Here is a 15,962-nt window from a genome sequence, read left to right as displayed (position 1 = left end):
TATGGTTGACTCAAGTAAATTTAAAAAATGACAGTTACGTATGTAATCCTATGGAATGTATATAAATTCTGTCCACTGTATGGACTTGAGTCATTATTTTTTAAAAGACTAACATGCATAAAGACACACAGAATGAGGATGAAACTTACTTTTGTCACCATAACCACCACAAAGTTTTTCTCATCAATTTTGTATTCTTTGAGAGCAGTATCATCATTGAGGATTTTGCCTATATATTCATAGGAAAAACAATGTTTTTTAAGGCACAGTAATCTTTGACACATAAATGAAGTCAAAACAACTTTCTATTAATCACCAATGTTAATTCTATCAATTCTTGTCCCAAAGAAAATCATTACCCAATCAGTCAAGATAAAAATGAATGGAAATACAATTAAAAAGGCATAAGCATTTGACTAAGTGATGTCAAACATATCTACTACACACAGAATGCCCAACAATTTTTAAAACTGTTATTAATTATATAAAAGACTTGCTGGGCAAGGAAATATAAAACAGATCCTGAGAAATGGGAGATTATAAAGACAAAGACAATTAAATATCGTGATTACTTTCATATTCCTTAGAAAATAACCCACATTCTCTCTCCTGATAGAAGGAAAGAACAACAAAACTTCCTTCTCCTAAAAACCAGATACTTAACAAATCAGAAATATTCCAATGTTAGAAATGTAAGATACTTGGGCTAGGGATGTGGCTCAAGCGGTAACGTGCTCGCCTGGCATGCATGGGGGGCACTGGGTTCGATCCTCAGCACCACATAAAAATAAAGATGTTGTGTCCACTGAAAAACTGAAAAAAATTAAAAATATTCTCTTTAAAAAATAAAAAAGAAATGTAAGATACTAAAAGACACTTCAGAAGATGACATGGTATACAAGAAAAGAGAAGATGGTACAGAACTTGGTAATGCACAAAGTAAACAAATGCAGTTATACTAAGAGTCAGGACTCCTTGAGGTTTCCGTTTCCTTAATTTAGTTTCTCATTTTTAAAAATTACTGCATCAAAAGCTGCAATTATCAAACCAGAAAGGAATAGTGTCTCTATTTTTTTTATAGGAATTAGACAACAGGCTGACAGGCACCAAAAATTGCAGTTCTATGCCTAAGACATCTTTTTAGGTTTCTGAATTCTGACCTATAAAAATACTGGGGTTGGATCACAAGGCTGCCATTTTTTCTAAACCATCTTAAAGAAATACTACGAAATTTTATCCAGCAAAGACAAAAGAATCTGCAGGCAATCAAAGACCACTGTACTGGTAAGTATAACAACAGCGTTCAGTATTTCCTTTGAAGAACAAAGAAAATTTTTCTCAACTAAATTTGGGTTTTGAGTCTACTTTTAACATACCTTGTCCTGGTTACCAATGAGGCTAATTAAATTTGCAATTTCCTATTCTCATCTTTAGTTTTTCATTTTTAAAACTAGATCATCCTTTCCTTATTGATTTATAAGTCTTAATATAAATTTAATTTTACATGAATGATTTCGAGCACATAAACAAACACAATCAGTATAACCATTTAATGCAGATTAAAAAAACCAAAATGCTGTTTGATTAAAAACACAAAAGCCAATTACATGATGCTTTAAAAAGATGAAAATACATAAAAATTATACCATTCAATGGAAAATATGCAGGGAAAATGTGAATAAAGAGAAGATTGAATATTAATGCCATATTCAAATGACTGCTTTCATCACTTTTATCTATACAATTATGTTTCTGACAGAATCAATTTGAATATAGTATAATTTGTAAGATAACATTTCTAAAACTAAAAGAATGTCACTATAAACAAGACAGTATATTAATTTCAATATTTAATTCATACCTGCATAAATTAATTTTTGGCCTGCCACTGGAAAGGCATCTTTCCCCTTTTCAGATTCAATCTTCTCTTTCAGTGCTTTCACCTATAGGAACAATAAAGATTTTTTTTTAAAAAGCCTAAACAAAAAGTGACAATCCACACTCTGAATAAATAATGCAAAATTAAAATTTTAATATTTTAATTACAAATAGTTCCAAAAACTACAATCATGTCTTTCTAATATCACACCCCAAAACTTACCATTAACTTGTACTTATAGATACAAAAGACATAATCTTCCCAATACACACAGATTTTAAGAACTTCACTAGTTGACTTGACAAATTAAAACAAAGATCTGAAAATCAAAGATTTGGTTTTGCATAAAAAGTTTATGGGCTTATTTCCCACAGAGTAGGAAAGTAAAGAAAAGTATTCTAAACTGGTCTCATCCATAATAATACTTCAGTATTAAAGGTTAAATATGAATGTTAAAAGGTAAATGACTCATTTTTAAGAGTGTTGTAATATTTCATTATAATCACCCCTGGGTTTTACAAAGACCAATTAAAACAACTGAGGAGTTCACAGTACAGTATTTAAAAAAAAAAAAAAAAACTTTACAGGTGGTTCAAAGTTCAACTAAGGCTGAGAACTACTGTGATAGTAACTGACAAGAAAGGATGGTACAAGAGTAAAAACATCAAGGGAACTTGGCTTTTCCATGTGCCTCAATGGAACGTTATTTTTTGATAATGGGTATTGAATCAAGGAGCACTTTGGTCACTCAGCTCTGTCCCCAATCCTTTGTAAAAGTTTTTTCTTTTGAGACAGGGTCTCACTAAGTTGCTGAAGTTGGCCTCAAACTTGGTGATCCTCCTGTCTTAGCTTACTGAGTCGCTGGGATTATAGCAGTGTGACACTGCACCAGGCTGGAACTACATTATTTTAAAAGCACAAGGATCAAGGGGGAGATTCCATTTCCTCCAATTTTCCAGACTAGTTTTGAAAATTGTCTAAGTAAACTGTTCTGAGCCTATGTTAAGGGGATAAAGATAGCTGCTTTGTTCAATTAAAAAAATAGATTGGACTTTTATTTAGCTTCAAATACATTAACATGCAAAATCCACATGATCCTTAAAATTCTGGAACCAATGAAAATACCATCCACTCCATTTCACAGATGAAGAGATAGAACCAAAATCATCTATCTCTGTGACTTAAAACTTTTAAAGCATTTTGTAAATGCCACAGTAATCACCCTTGCTACACCAATCTTCCAGAAATGGGTCAGTAGTATCACTGCTATTGACATTCCTCAATGTCCAGAGATCTCAACAAATTATTTTCCACTGTTCCAAATGTCAAAGATAAACCTAAAACAAGAATTTTTTAAAAAAGAACCCAGAAAATCAAGTCGGCAAACTTGAGAATAACAAATTACATACCATTATCTAATGTATACTGTTTTTTTCTATTAGATGATAAAATTGTGAGTAAATCCAGCTCTCAGTACAGGACATAATGGTTGAGCATATAGTGTGTGCTTATTTATTAAGTGCTGAATAAATAAGTGACCTGACCATAAAAGTAATATGAAGGAAATAAAAAGATATACATGAAACCAAAGAAACAGCAAGAATAGCATTTTGCTATTTGAATGAGTAAGGTAATAAAGACAAATTAATACACAGTCATCCAACAGAAATAGATGGAGTATAAAAACATCACCATTATTAAACAAATTAGATCAAAAAGTACCTGAACTAGACTTTGGAATGGGTTCAATGAGCTGTCCAAAATTTTGGTGTCATTTCTTCATCTCAATAACAATGATATTTACTTCCAATCCATTTAAGTCATCTCACAGGACACAGGCTGAATTCTGTCATCCATAAAATTATTGTATCTTTGAAATTACAATGAAGTTAACAATCATCTATTTCTGCTGGCTCTCAACAACTCTTTATTACACTTGCTCCAAAGCCTCGCAGATACTTTGGTCCCTAGTCTCTGCCTTCACTTCAATTTTCACTACCACTCTCTTGGACAACACTGCCATTCCTCCTATCACCTTCTTCCTAATATCAGACTCCTTTATCTTTCCAGTGCTTCTGTTAGGCAAAATTCTCTACATGAACCAAAATAATGTAATCTCTAACAGTATCCCAATCACTCTACAATGTCAAACTCTTCCACCTCATTTAGCTAATCTGAACCTTTTATATATCTGACTCTATATACATTTACATCCAGTCTTGAAAATACTCCTGGAGAAAAGGAAAGATACTCATTATCTGTTATCCTGACCAGCCCTCTCCTCCAAATCTGATGCCCAACACCCCCTCCCTTGCTCTGCAAAGTCTACTTTCTACTTTATTCAAAACAGAAAATATCAGAGAAGAACTCATCCTCAACTTCCTGCCACAGGACTGAAGCATCTTATCACATCCACATCTATCTAATCTCCTCTCTTCCCATTAACAAAAGTGCTATCCCTTCTTTCCACTTGTTCTGACTCCCCCTCCAGTGAATAGTCTGCTAAACCGTTTCCCACTCTTCTCATCCCAGCTTTAGAATCAACTTCTTCCTGAAAGCCAGTTCATTTCCATTCACATTCTTTTCTCTTATGACACTGTGCCTCTGAAAATAAAACACAGCCAATATAATGTTAAACATAGTTGGTACGGATTTTACTTTCTCTCCAAAGAGAGGCAATCATAATAGCTATTTGAAAGTGCAAACACAAGCTAAACCTACCATTTAGTTTCCTAATCTGAACACTACAAATGCATCCCGTTGGCACTACACTAGTTCAGGCTAACAACCACTGAAAGTACAGTCATTTGTGGCACAACATTTTTGCCAACAGTGAACCTCATAAAATGGAGCTAAAACTAATTCCCATCACAGTGACATCACAGCCATCATAACACTGTAGTACAACACATTACCCATGCACTTGTGGCAATGTTGGCATAAACAAACCAACTATGCTGTTTATGTATTACCTGTACTACACATGCAGGTGATACTATTCTTATTTTCTAATGACGACACTAACACACATGAAGAGAAAAGGTTTAAGGACACAGGCTCTGGAGGCAGACTATTAAATGTGAATCCTCACTAGTTAGTCAGCACATCAAATACTGTTGTACTTGGAGCACTAATTCAGGCATTTTTAAAGCAGTCTGTCTGCCTTTGACTAAGTTTGTCAAGACAAAGTTATATGCCATTATAACACAAAAAACTGAAAACATTTGTTAAACATCAATTTAGATGAAATGGTATCATTGCACAAACATTCACGAATACTATGCAATATTAATGAATGAAATATCTACAGTTATCTTTAAAGGGAAGTCAATGGATAAACAAAAAAAAATTTTTTTAAAGTGTAGTGCTTATGTATTACCTGTAGAAATATTTTTTAAAGGACTGGAAGAAAACAAAGTACACAATGGTTGTTACTTAACAGGTCAAGGTCTTCATTTACTTCATTTACTACAACAAGCCTAGATAATTTAACCATTTTTAGAGAAAACTGGAGTTAAAAAAAGTTGCATCATATCCCCCATCAACATTTACTCACGATATACATTATGCTGCAATTTTGAGAGATTATACAGGGAGGGGTAGTTCTACTACCACATAATCTAATTAATAAAAAATAACACCAATCAAATTTTGGTGGTTACCTATCAGCAAAAGAGAAAAAGATTCCCAAAGCGAAATATGCTTACAAAAGGATTTCAAAAACTTTCCTTTTTTGTTTCCATATGAAAAACTGGCACAAGCACCAAGAAGAAGCTCCTAAATTTCTTCTCAAAAGTAGGTTTGGGATAATTTTAAAACACAGAATTGATTATATAAACATGACTGCTAACTTCAATAGAAATGGGAAAATTTCCCTTCTAGATCCAAGGAATAATAATAATAATAAAAATGTAAAACATGAAAGGACATTTCAACTGATATTATAGTATTACATGAGAAGAGAGTAACAAAGATAATCCTCAAACTGGAGTTATCATCCAAACAACTATTTGAAATCCAGAATCTATTTTCCCATCAGAAACCATGTAAAATGGCATTCAGGACCTATACATGTCAACTCAATCACATTTAAAATATGTTACTGACTGCACAATTTCAACAAGATCAAAACAGACACAACAATTGAAAACTGAGAAAGCAGAACTCCAAGATACCCACAGATTTTAAAGTTTCTAGAGAAATAAGCTGGTCTTGGTGATGCACACCTGAAATCTTAGCCACTAGGGAGACTGAAGCACAAAGATCACAAGTTCAAGGTCAGCCTCAAATACTCAGTGAGACACTCTTTCAAAATAATAAAAAACTGGGGAGTGGGAGGTGAATTTGCAGTCCACTGCCCATGGCTTCCATCCCCAGTTCTAATAATAAAGGAAGGAGGGGAAAAAAAAAGCTGCCCCACCTAATTCAACCAGAAGTGTGAGGGGGAAAGAGGCTGAGGATTGTATCTACCACTTGTGCATCAGTCATTTGTACCTGATCTGCTTCCTCTGCTGGAATAGGTTCACATAATTTCTAAAGAGATTATGAAGTTCATTTGGCTGTAAAACTCACTTTTTTTAAAAAGTCCAGAATCTATTTTCCCAACAGAAACAATGTAAACTGGCATTTAGGTTGCTAAATAACCTACCCATGCCAACTTATCATATCACACAAAGAAATTTATCTGATCTTATAGGGAATAGATGGTATAGCGAATTTGGCAGGATCCACTCTGCTACAGTAGACTTAAATTTAGTACATTTCTTTCAAAATGGAAATGGAAATTTTACATATCACTTATCCAAAAAATTTCTCTATTTTCAAGTCAAAACAGCAGGCCTTTGTTCACTGTTCCAAACTGCTGATGTGTCAAACTGAGAAAATGAAAATATCTCATTCACACAAATCTTTAAAAAAAAATGACAGTGAAAAGACTGATCAAAATAAAGAAAAACTGATAAAAGCAGAATTTGCATAAAAAAATCACAATTTATTTCTAATTTCACAATTCACTATATAACTTTTTAGACTCCTTATTTCACCTGATTTTCACATCAACTTTAAGGAAGACAGGTCAATCATTATTATCCCATTTTACAAATGAGAAAGAGATTTTTCAAGTATGGTGCTCAAGAACAAAATATAAATACTAAGTGGTGGCAACCCCTCTAGGAGCTTTATGGTGCATTTGAAAGAGAGAAAGATGTGGAAAAAATGTAAACAGTTTTGTGAGGGGCAAGGAAATAGAGCAGTAGCTAAAGAGATGTGGCGACAAGGGCTTTATTAAGATGGGAAAAGATGTTTATGCACTCTAGAAGTGGAAAAACAAAAGATGCAAAAGAGAAGATATGATACAGATATTAAAGAAAAGTAGAGGGATTGGCCTTAGGTAAGTATCATCCACAATTAAGAGGCCAGCAGGTATATAGACTATGATAGGACCTTGTAGAGGTTCTATCCCAATTGTTTGGAATTCTTGATAAAATAAAAACTAGGACTATTAATAGTTGAAAATAAGAAGAGAAAATAAAAAATGTCCATATGGCAGTGAAGAACGAAAGGATTAGTGAAATGTGGACTGTTGGGAGCACCCTACAGGTCCAATTAATTTTTATGTTCATGAATTCAAGTGAGACAAGTCCATGTAGCTACACATTTTTCTTTGGCTGCACTGATGTAAACACAAAATCCAGCTGAATTACATTGGGGTTTCCCAAATCAGAACAATGGTGTAAGAGTGGACCATGTTGCCAAGCACTGTAACTGTCCTTAAGCATTATATACATATTATCCCAAACTCACAGAACCTTCAAAAACTTATTTATTTTCAGAGCTACTGTCCTCATTTTACAGATGAGGAAATGGGCACTGATTGGGTAACTTGACCAAGGTCACACAACAATTGGTTCAGGGAAGACTTAAACACAGGCAGCATGATTACAGGCATGCTTCGCCAACTCCTCCAAAGGAATGAGTATATTCACTGCCTCTATCTTAGCTGGACAACAATGGAAGTGTTAACATGAGGTATAAGGGCCAATGAAAAGGTAATGGGATAAAATGGATTATAAATCTCATTAGATTTGGAATCAGAGGGAATGTAGTGTGAAACACTAAGTTTACTGGTAATGGAGGAAGAGATAATATTTACTAGGAATAGTGAGGGATAGTTACATGTCCTGAGACTGAATAGTTGAAGCAGAATAAAAGGAAGATCACTAGATAATGAGATTAAAGAACAGAAGGACAGAGATCTAGGCAAGACTATCTTTTGTAGAAAATGAAACAACCAAAACCATTTACTGTTGATTTTAATTTCCTTTAAAAAAATACACTACTATATACCTTTCACAATGTTGTATGGGTTTTTTTTCTTTTAAAACAATATCTACTATATGTTATCAAGCTTAGAATTACTGTGTTCAATCTTATATTTACTTTAAGTCACAAATGAAAGCAGGGACATCAAGAAAAAGAACTGGGCCCTGTGGAGCAGGCCTGTTATCCCAGCTGCTCGGGAGTTCAAAGGCAGCCTCAGCAACAAGGTGCTAAGCAACTCAGTGAGACCCTGTCTCTAAATAAAATAGGGCTAGCAATGTGGCTCAATGGTCAAGTGCTCCCAAGTTTAATCCCCAGTATGGGGGGGGGGGGTGGAGGGCAGCGAGGCAGGGGATATAATGTCAAAGATAAGTAACACTCTAAGTCCGAGGTTACTATTTCCACTTCCTCACATACTGCTCCTTGTTCAATTCACTTCCATCTAGCTTCTGGCAATATCTCTACTAAAAGAAAGCAGGTCACAAATGACCTCCAAGTTGCCAAAATCAGAGCTCTCATTTCTGTTCTCATCTTACTATTAACTGCTCAAGCATTAGATACATTTGACCCTTTTTCCTCCTACAAACTTTTTTAAAAATACTATCTCAAATGTTACTCCTTAACTGATCTCTGTTCATCTCCACATATCAGAGCAGCTCAGGATTCAACCCTAACTAAATCCATCCTCCTAGCAACATTCTCACCAAAGTCCAACAATTATAAAAAGCACAAAAGTTAATTACATACAAAACTTAGGTATTAGAGATCAATTTTCTCAAGGAATAGGCACTGAAAATGACTGCTGGAGATCTCATCCAGTCCCATGGCTTCAAGTTTACCACATACGCTGGCTATTTTCATGTCTCTATCTCCAGCCCAAACTTTTCTCTAATCTACCCTCATAACAAATATCTCCACACAAATATTTAATATTTAACAAGCACGTTAAATTTGAGTTCCTACCCTAACTTCCAATCCTGCTACTCTCTCAGCCTTCTACATTTCAGGAAAGAACACAAGTACTCACACAATCTGTATAACCAAAATTTAGGTATAATCTTTGATTTCTCAATTTGTATCATTCCAACCCATCAAAAAATTCAACTCTCCCTTCCCAAATATACCCCAATTCCATCTCCACTCCCATCCTAATCCAAACTGCGATTGCTTAAAAGTATTGTGCAAGCCTCCTAACAGGTCTCACTGTTTTCCTTCTTGCCCACCCTACCTCCACTTTCCCTACAGCATCAAGGTAACTTTCTAAAATTATAAACGAAATTCCCCACTGCTGATGAAGGCTTCCCATTTTACCTCAAAAAACCCTAGCCCACAACACATCCTCTGGCCCTTTGCCTAACTCTAATCTCCCCTTTACCTCAGCAATACAGGTCTTTTTTGATTTCCAAAATACATTCTTAAACTCTTTTTAAAGGTCTGTGCCCTAGCAGTCCCCTACAGAAAACACTCCCCTCATCTCTGAATGCTCATTATTCAGATCTCAGACTAAATGTTACCTTACCCAGAAAGACCTTCTGTGACTAGTCTATTTAAAAGTCAAGCACTACACCATCACCTCACACTATTCAGTTTTCTACACAGTGCTTATCATTGCCTACTTCTTTATATTTGTTTTTCAGTATCTTATCCCTCTAGAATATACATACACATCATGAGAGTCCAGTCTGGCATTAATAAGTAATTAATAAATATTTGTTAAATAAATGAATCAACATGCAAACACACTACACTGAGGGAGCACTGACTTGACATTTCACCAAAAGAATGTATTTAATTCATTAAAAAGATTTCATTATGTGCCTTCAATGTGCCAGGCTCTGAAAACACAGCTCTGGTAGAAACCACACAAGACTCCAGTTTCTTCACATATCTGTTCTACCAATATGCCAAGAACCCTTCTTTCACCTCTACAATATGGTACTTTATGTACTACTACTCAATGTTTAAGGCACTGTATCTAGCATGACTGTATTGAAAATACAATAAATCACAACAGAAACAATCTGTTGGTAAATAATGGCTAACAAATACTACACACAGAACTAATACTAAAGAAATACTTTATAACAATCACCATCATCGCAAAAATAAACCACAAATGAGGTAACTGTAGATTCCTGTACAACATACTAAATATGCTGTTTATAGAAGTCAAAACTTCATAATTCTCTTATCAAAATCACCCAATGTACAGTTTTAATGTCACTTATATAGTAATGTAACTTCATTTCAGGTCCTGCATTTAAAGTTTACTGGCTTCCCACTCCCATTATTTAAAGCATATAACAGTGTCAGGGGTTAGCACATATAGGATAATTCTATATACCACATACTCCTGTTGCAATGATTTCAAAATTTTTATTCTAGAATCTGCCTGTTCTTAATTAATGGCTGTAAGCAGCACCAACAAAAAACTAAGTGACTTTGGATCTGAGCTTAAAAACTATATGCATTCCATTTTCTCCTAAATGTCCATCACATCAAACTGTTGAATTTTTATCTTTTAAGAATAGCAGTATATCAGCCATCTCACAATGCTTTGTATTGTATGTAGGTTATTTAATTATCTTCTATATTTTATAGTAAGTCAATCTATTAAAAATAGAATATCACATAATGAAAGAAAAGTCTCCCCATCTCACTTGTAACACATTTCACTGTTTCTTATTGCTTATATGTTCTTAAAGAGCAGATGCACTACTACAGTAAAAATAAAAAGAGCTTTGCAAAGGTTAACAATAAAGGCAGTGCATGATAATGGTCATGCACTGGTACAAAACAATAAGGGAAAGACTTCCAACTTTCAAAAAATAGAGCAAATAAAAACACCTTTAAAACAAATTATCTTGCCTTTTCCATTTTCTACTACCCTTTTTAGCCAGAGCAGTTAGGTCAATAAAGCTCCCATTAGACCCAAATCATGACCTTCCTATAAGTCCCTGTAACTACACTCCAGTCCAGCCAGCATAGCTCACTAAACATTTACTTATTCAACAAATGAATCTTTAATACCCACCATCTCTCAATCTTCTCTTCCTCCTCATGCTCATCTAGAACCCAGGAAGTTTCTATACTAGCAACCTTAAGTTATTTAATTTCCCTGGTTCGTTCCAGGTAAAAATTGAACCAAATTTTAAGCTACCAAAATACAGATCTGAGAAGCCCAAATCTATTAATTGTAGGTATACCTACAGATCTCACTAAGAATTATATTCTTTCTTAAATTTTAGATCTATTTCTAAAACCTCTGGTTACATAGTTTCACAAACTAGAAACATGACACTGAAAATGATTTTCAATGTTTCCTTTTTATAGGGATTCTAAAGCACTGTATCAAAAATAAACATTAATTACAACACCCTATGAAGTTAAATAAGAGCAGGGGGTATGGCACACTGGCCGATGTCTGAGGCCCTGAATTGATTCCCACTACAAACCAAAAAAAAGATGGAATTAGAACAGTTGTTTTGAAAAACTTTTTTTGAACTATTAGCTTTTACATTTAAATTAATAGCAACAATTTATATAAATAATAACAAAAAGTTGAGGAAGCCATTGTAACAATGAGCTTACTGAAAATATAGTTGGGTAATATACTAATACATTCCCTGTAAATTACTGGAAGATAAATGTAGTTGAGAATTTATACAAATGTTACAGACTGATTTCAGTGGAGTATGGAGTCACTGCAGAACTTCAACACACTACACATTTAAAAAAAAAATCAAATCTTAGGTTTTGGTAATTCTGACATTAATTCTGAATATGATGCTGATAGTTATAGTGGCAAAAGGGTACCAACATTTATCACCACAAACAATCAAAGGCAAAGAGGTATTTTATTTTATGTAGTTTTGTTTAAAAATTATTCAGTAGTCAATTGTATTTTAACTTTCATCCTCCAATTTACTAATACACAAGTAGTAAGGGAATATTCAAGAATAATTCTATTCTATTCGTAATATCAGTCCATTGGATGTTGACAATTACTTCTGAGGACACTGAAGTCTCTCATATATAAATCTTCCGAAACTTTAAATATTATACACGCTACATGTTTTACAACAATGAAATATCTTGATATTAAGTCATTGTGTTCCACAACTGTAAAAAGGTTAGGAACTCTCCTTTAAGAAAGTAAAGACATAGAAAACTTTATAAGAAATCTAACACTGCATCTTCACTCAAAGGTGTCCAATGATTAAATAATCGATTTCATTTACTGACGGAGAACAAAATACCACATAATCCATACATCTCTACAGGTATTCCTGTTTAGAGGATAACACCAAGTAATTTTCTCTAGCAAATGAGTTACAGGACCACAAAAGGAACGGAGTTCTATTTAACACCAAGGCCTCATCTTTAAAAAAAAAAAAAAAAAATTATATGGAGGGGGGAAGCTGTAAGTTGCTAGTTTAAACCTCGTACTGTAACCATCTTGATGGTGCACAGCAGCCCAATCCCAGAACATACAAGTGAATTTACATTCATGACATTAAGATTCTTGGTAAAAAGTTTAATTAACTTTAACTGTGTCACTTTTTGCAGTTAGAAATACAGAAGAGAGCATCAGAATTTATCACGTGAACTTTTGAAGTATTTAAAACTTCAACAGCTGAAGCCATTTGCAGTTTTTATATATTTCTCCTCTTGAAAGCTACTATTCGGGGATCGGTCATAGAGGTTGCAGGGTTCCTTCCAGAACTTCTGAGACAGAACCCGTTAAATCTGAAGCTGAGACTTGAGCCTGGATTCGAAGGGCTCTCAGGCAAAAAAAAAAAAAAAAAAAAATCTTCACTAACAGGCCTCAGAGCACAATTTATGTGGGTGTGGGTTTGGGTGGCCGCACGGCGGTGGTAAAGTAACCTGTGATAACACAAATCAAAGGTCTAACAATTCTAAGGAGAAGGGGCAAAGAATTCCTCTTGCCCACCTCTCACCACACCTCTAGCAGGCTGCAGACAGAACCTGATACTTTTTCAAGGCTCATCATCTCAGGTTACCAACTCCTAGACCTTAGTGCCTAACCAGGTCCCTGCAGGGGTGGTGACGACGCCTACATCGCCCTCCCCCACCTGTGCACCACACCAGCAGGCCAAGCTCCGCAGCCCAGGCGGCCCCGTCCTCCCCTCCCCTCCCCCTCCCGCCTCACACCACGCGCTCGAGCTGAGGCCTCCCGTGCCCGCGGGCGTGTGCTCCACGCCATCTGCCTCCAGGCGTCCGGCCCCCGTCTCCCCTTTCTCGGGCCACAAAGCCCGCGGAGCATCGGGAGGGTCGGCCCGCCGCCCCCCGCCAGGGCCCAGCTGCGCTCTCCCGAGGTCCCGGTTGCGGGCCCGTTCGCCGCCCCCTGCCCAGGCCTGGCGGGCGCCTGGAGCTCCCGCACGCGGCCGCCCCCACTGGGCCCGCGGCCCCGCCGCACGTACCGTCTCCTCTGGGTCGATGTCGATCTTGAAGGTCTGCTGCTGGAGGGTCTTCAGGGTGACCTGCATGGTGCCGCCGCAGCTCCGCTGCCGGGCCTGCGCCGGGTGGGGGCCTCTGGGCGGGGTCTGTGGCCTGGCCGCCCCGGGGTCGCCCGCGCTCCTCGCGCTCTCAGGAGGAAGGCGGTGGGGGTGGGGGCTTGTCACATTCGCCTTGCGGAGCGGCCTCTCCCCCAGCCCGTGCCTGGGGCCGCGCCGCTGCTCCCGCGACTGCGGCCTTCCCTGCGAGCTCGAGCCGCGTGCTTCTTCACGCGCCGGCCGCTGAGTCCACAGGAGGAGCGAGGGGACCCACGAGAGCAGCTGAGAACCCGCTACCTCACCACAGGATGGTGGCCGCCATCATCGTGACTCGCCGAGACGTGCCCCCTCCCCCACCAGAAAAACCTGGGGGATGGGGCCGGGCTGTCCAAGCGCGCAGGCGTAGGGTGCGGCGAGCTTGTGCGCCGGCGTAACCAGAAACTCCGCCCCGGAACTGGGGGTGGGGCCGCTGGCGGCTCTGGAATGTTGGAGGCCGGGATCGGGTGTGCGCAAGCGTACACCGCGGGCGTCGGTGGCCCTCGGGGTTTCCTTGTCGCGTCTGCTGCCGGGCGCGCAGGCTACCCGCCTCCGGTCGCCGCCCCGCCTACGTTCAGACTCCGCCCCGCTGCACGAATTGCGCAATCCGTCGCCGGGGAAGCGCTACGTGGAGGCACAGCTGAGAGTGGATGCTGAGCCTGAAGCCAAGGACCCAGAGGGCGGTAGTCGGGGCGGAGTATAAATGAAACGATCGCGGTAACCATAGTGGTGGGTCAGCACTGTGAGGCGCTGGCAGCTGTGCGAGCTTTTGTGGTGTCGACTCATTTTTAAATCCCAGAGTAGACTTCCAACTCCAGACTGCCTGGCTGCAGATTTTGTATTCACTCTCTAACCTTAGTACCTTGAACTTAAACAGAAGGATGGATTTAAAACGGAGGTCAAGTTATTCATTTGGACAGAATAGGTCTCTTGTGCCCCATCTCATCCAGAGGAAAAGTCAAAAGTTCTTAAAATTGAGTGCATCACCGCATCCCTTGCTCTACCCCTACATGGAATTGTTGGTGGACAGTAGGCAAATATGCCCCCAAGTGCCTTATTTGCACTTGCCATTCTGTCTCCTCACCTGCTAAAGCTTTGCTCAAATTTCTTTGCCTCAGTGAAGTCTACTGAGGTTAAGTTACTAAAAATCACAACTTCTCTAGCTCCATTATCCTATCCATTTGTTCTATAGCATTTATCATCTTCTGATTACCATATAATATACATAATTATTAAATTTATCATTCCTTCCCCTTTGAAACCCAGGCTGAAACTGCACAAAAGCAAGGTTTTGCTTAGTTTGCTGATAGTCCCATCCAGAAACATTGCAGACGAACAGTAAATATTTAGTGGAATGGAGGAATATGCTCCCATTTCATTAGCAGTAATTTGGAGATAAGGTCAATCAGCTCATTGATTGTTGGGGCTGGGGTGTGTGGAATAATGCATGTAAAATCTTAGTACAAGGAACATGACAGTCCTTAGGTGTTTAACTGTTAGTAGTATGCCCATTTACTGAAGAGATGACTAAAATACTGAGATGTTGAGTAATATGTTTAGAGTTACCAAACTGGTGAGTGGCAGATCCAGATGGTGAACTCAGGCAGATGACTTTAGAACTGGTGTTCCTGACTGCCTCTTTAATAGTCCCTCCCTCCATGATATTTGACTTAAATTGCTCAAGTATCAAACACAGTTACAGTCATACGACCATTAGCTGTATGACCAATAGCAAATCACCACTCTGAGCCAGCAGCTTCATAGATATAATGTCACTGTAGTTTTTCATGAACTCTTAAAGTTTGAATATAAGTCTTTCATGAAACTTTCCTGAGCAATCTTCCTTTCCTCCTACGTGATATTTCTCCTCTCACAGCACCTATTTACCTATACGGTGATTCAATATCTAATTATCTGTCCTCTGTCTTCTTCTGTGTCTTAGTCACCAGGTGATCTCATCTTGGTCCTTGTTTTGAAGGACCTCCAGCCTGGACTAAATCTGGACTCTTAGCTATAGCGTCAGTCTACCACTTAAGCAATATTTTCACTTGTAATATAACAAGCCTCAGAAAAATAGCATGGCTGAACAGAACAATTGATTTCCTTATGGACCTTTCTTGCCCCTGCAAACTGTTCACAGCACCCCTGCCCCCACCATTCTCAGTTTTCCCTATATTGATTCAGGGTATCACCATTTACCTGGGTATTCAGAC

General features: G+C 37.9%; 1 protein-coding gene across 2 annotated transcripts in view; it reads right to left on the bottom strand.

Moving 5' to 3' along the window:
- The window catches only part of Rad23b (RAD23 nucleotide excision repair protein B), a 39,611-nt gene extending 25,491 nt beyond the window's left edge, over window positions 1-14,120 (bottom strand). The window contains exons 1-3 of one of the 2 annotated variants that reach the window (XM_005329734.5): window positions 13,642-14,120; window positions 1,862-1,943; window positions 150-229 (exon numbers count right to left, since the gene is read on the bottom strand). In XM_005329734.5, the coding sequence (XP_005329791.2) occupies window positions 150-229; window positions 1,862-1,943; window positions 13,642-13,707 (228 nt within the window). In that variant the 5' untranslated portion in view covers window positions 13,708-14,120. The remainder of the gene's footprint in view (window positions 1-149; window positions 230-1,861; window positions 1,944-13,641) is intronic. The other variant, XM_021729384.3, reaches the window with a different exon arrangement.
- Between the last annotated feature and the right edge of the window lie 1,842 nt (window positions 14,121-15,962).

The sequence above is a fragment of the Ictidomys tridecemlineatus genome, chromosome 4 (assembly GCF_052094955.1).
Source record: "Ictidomys tridecemlineatus isolate mIctTri1 chromosome 4, mIctTri1.hap1, whole genome shotgun sequence".
NCBI classification, from domain to species: Eukaryota; Metazoa; Chordata; class Mammalia; order Rodentia; family Sciuridae; genus Ictidomys; species Ictidomys tridecemlineatus.
This window is presented reverse-complemented; position numbering and strand designations above follow the sequence as displayed.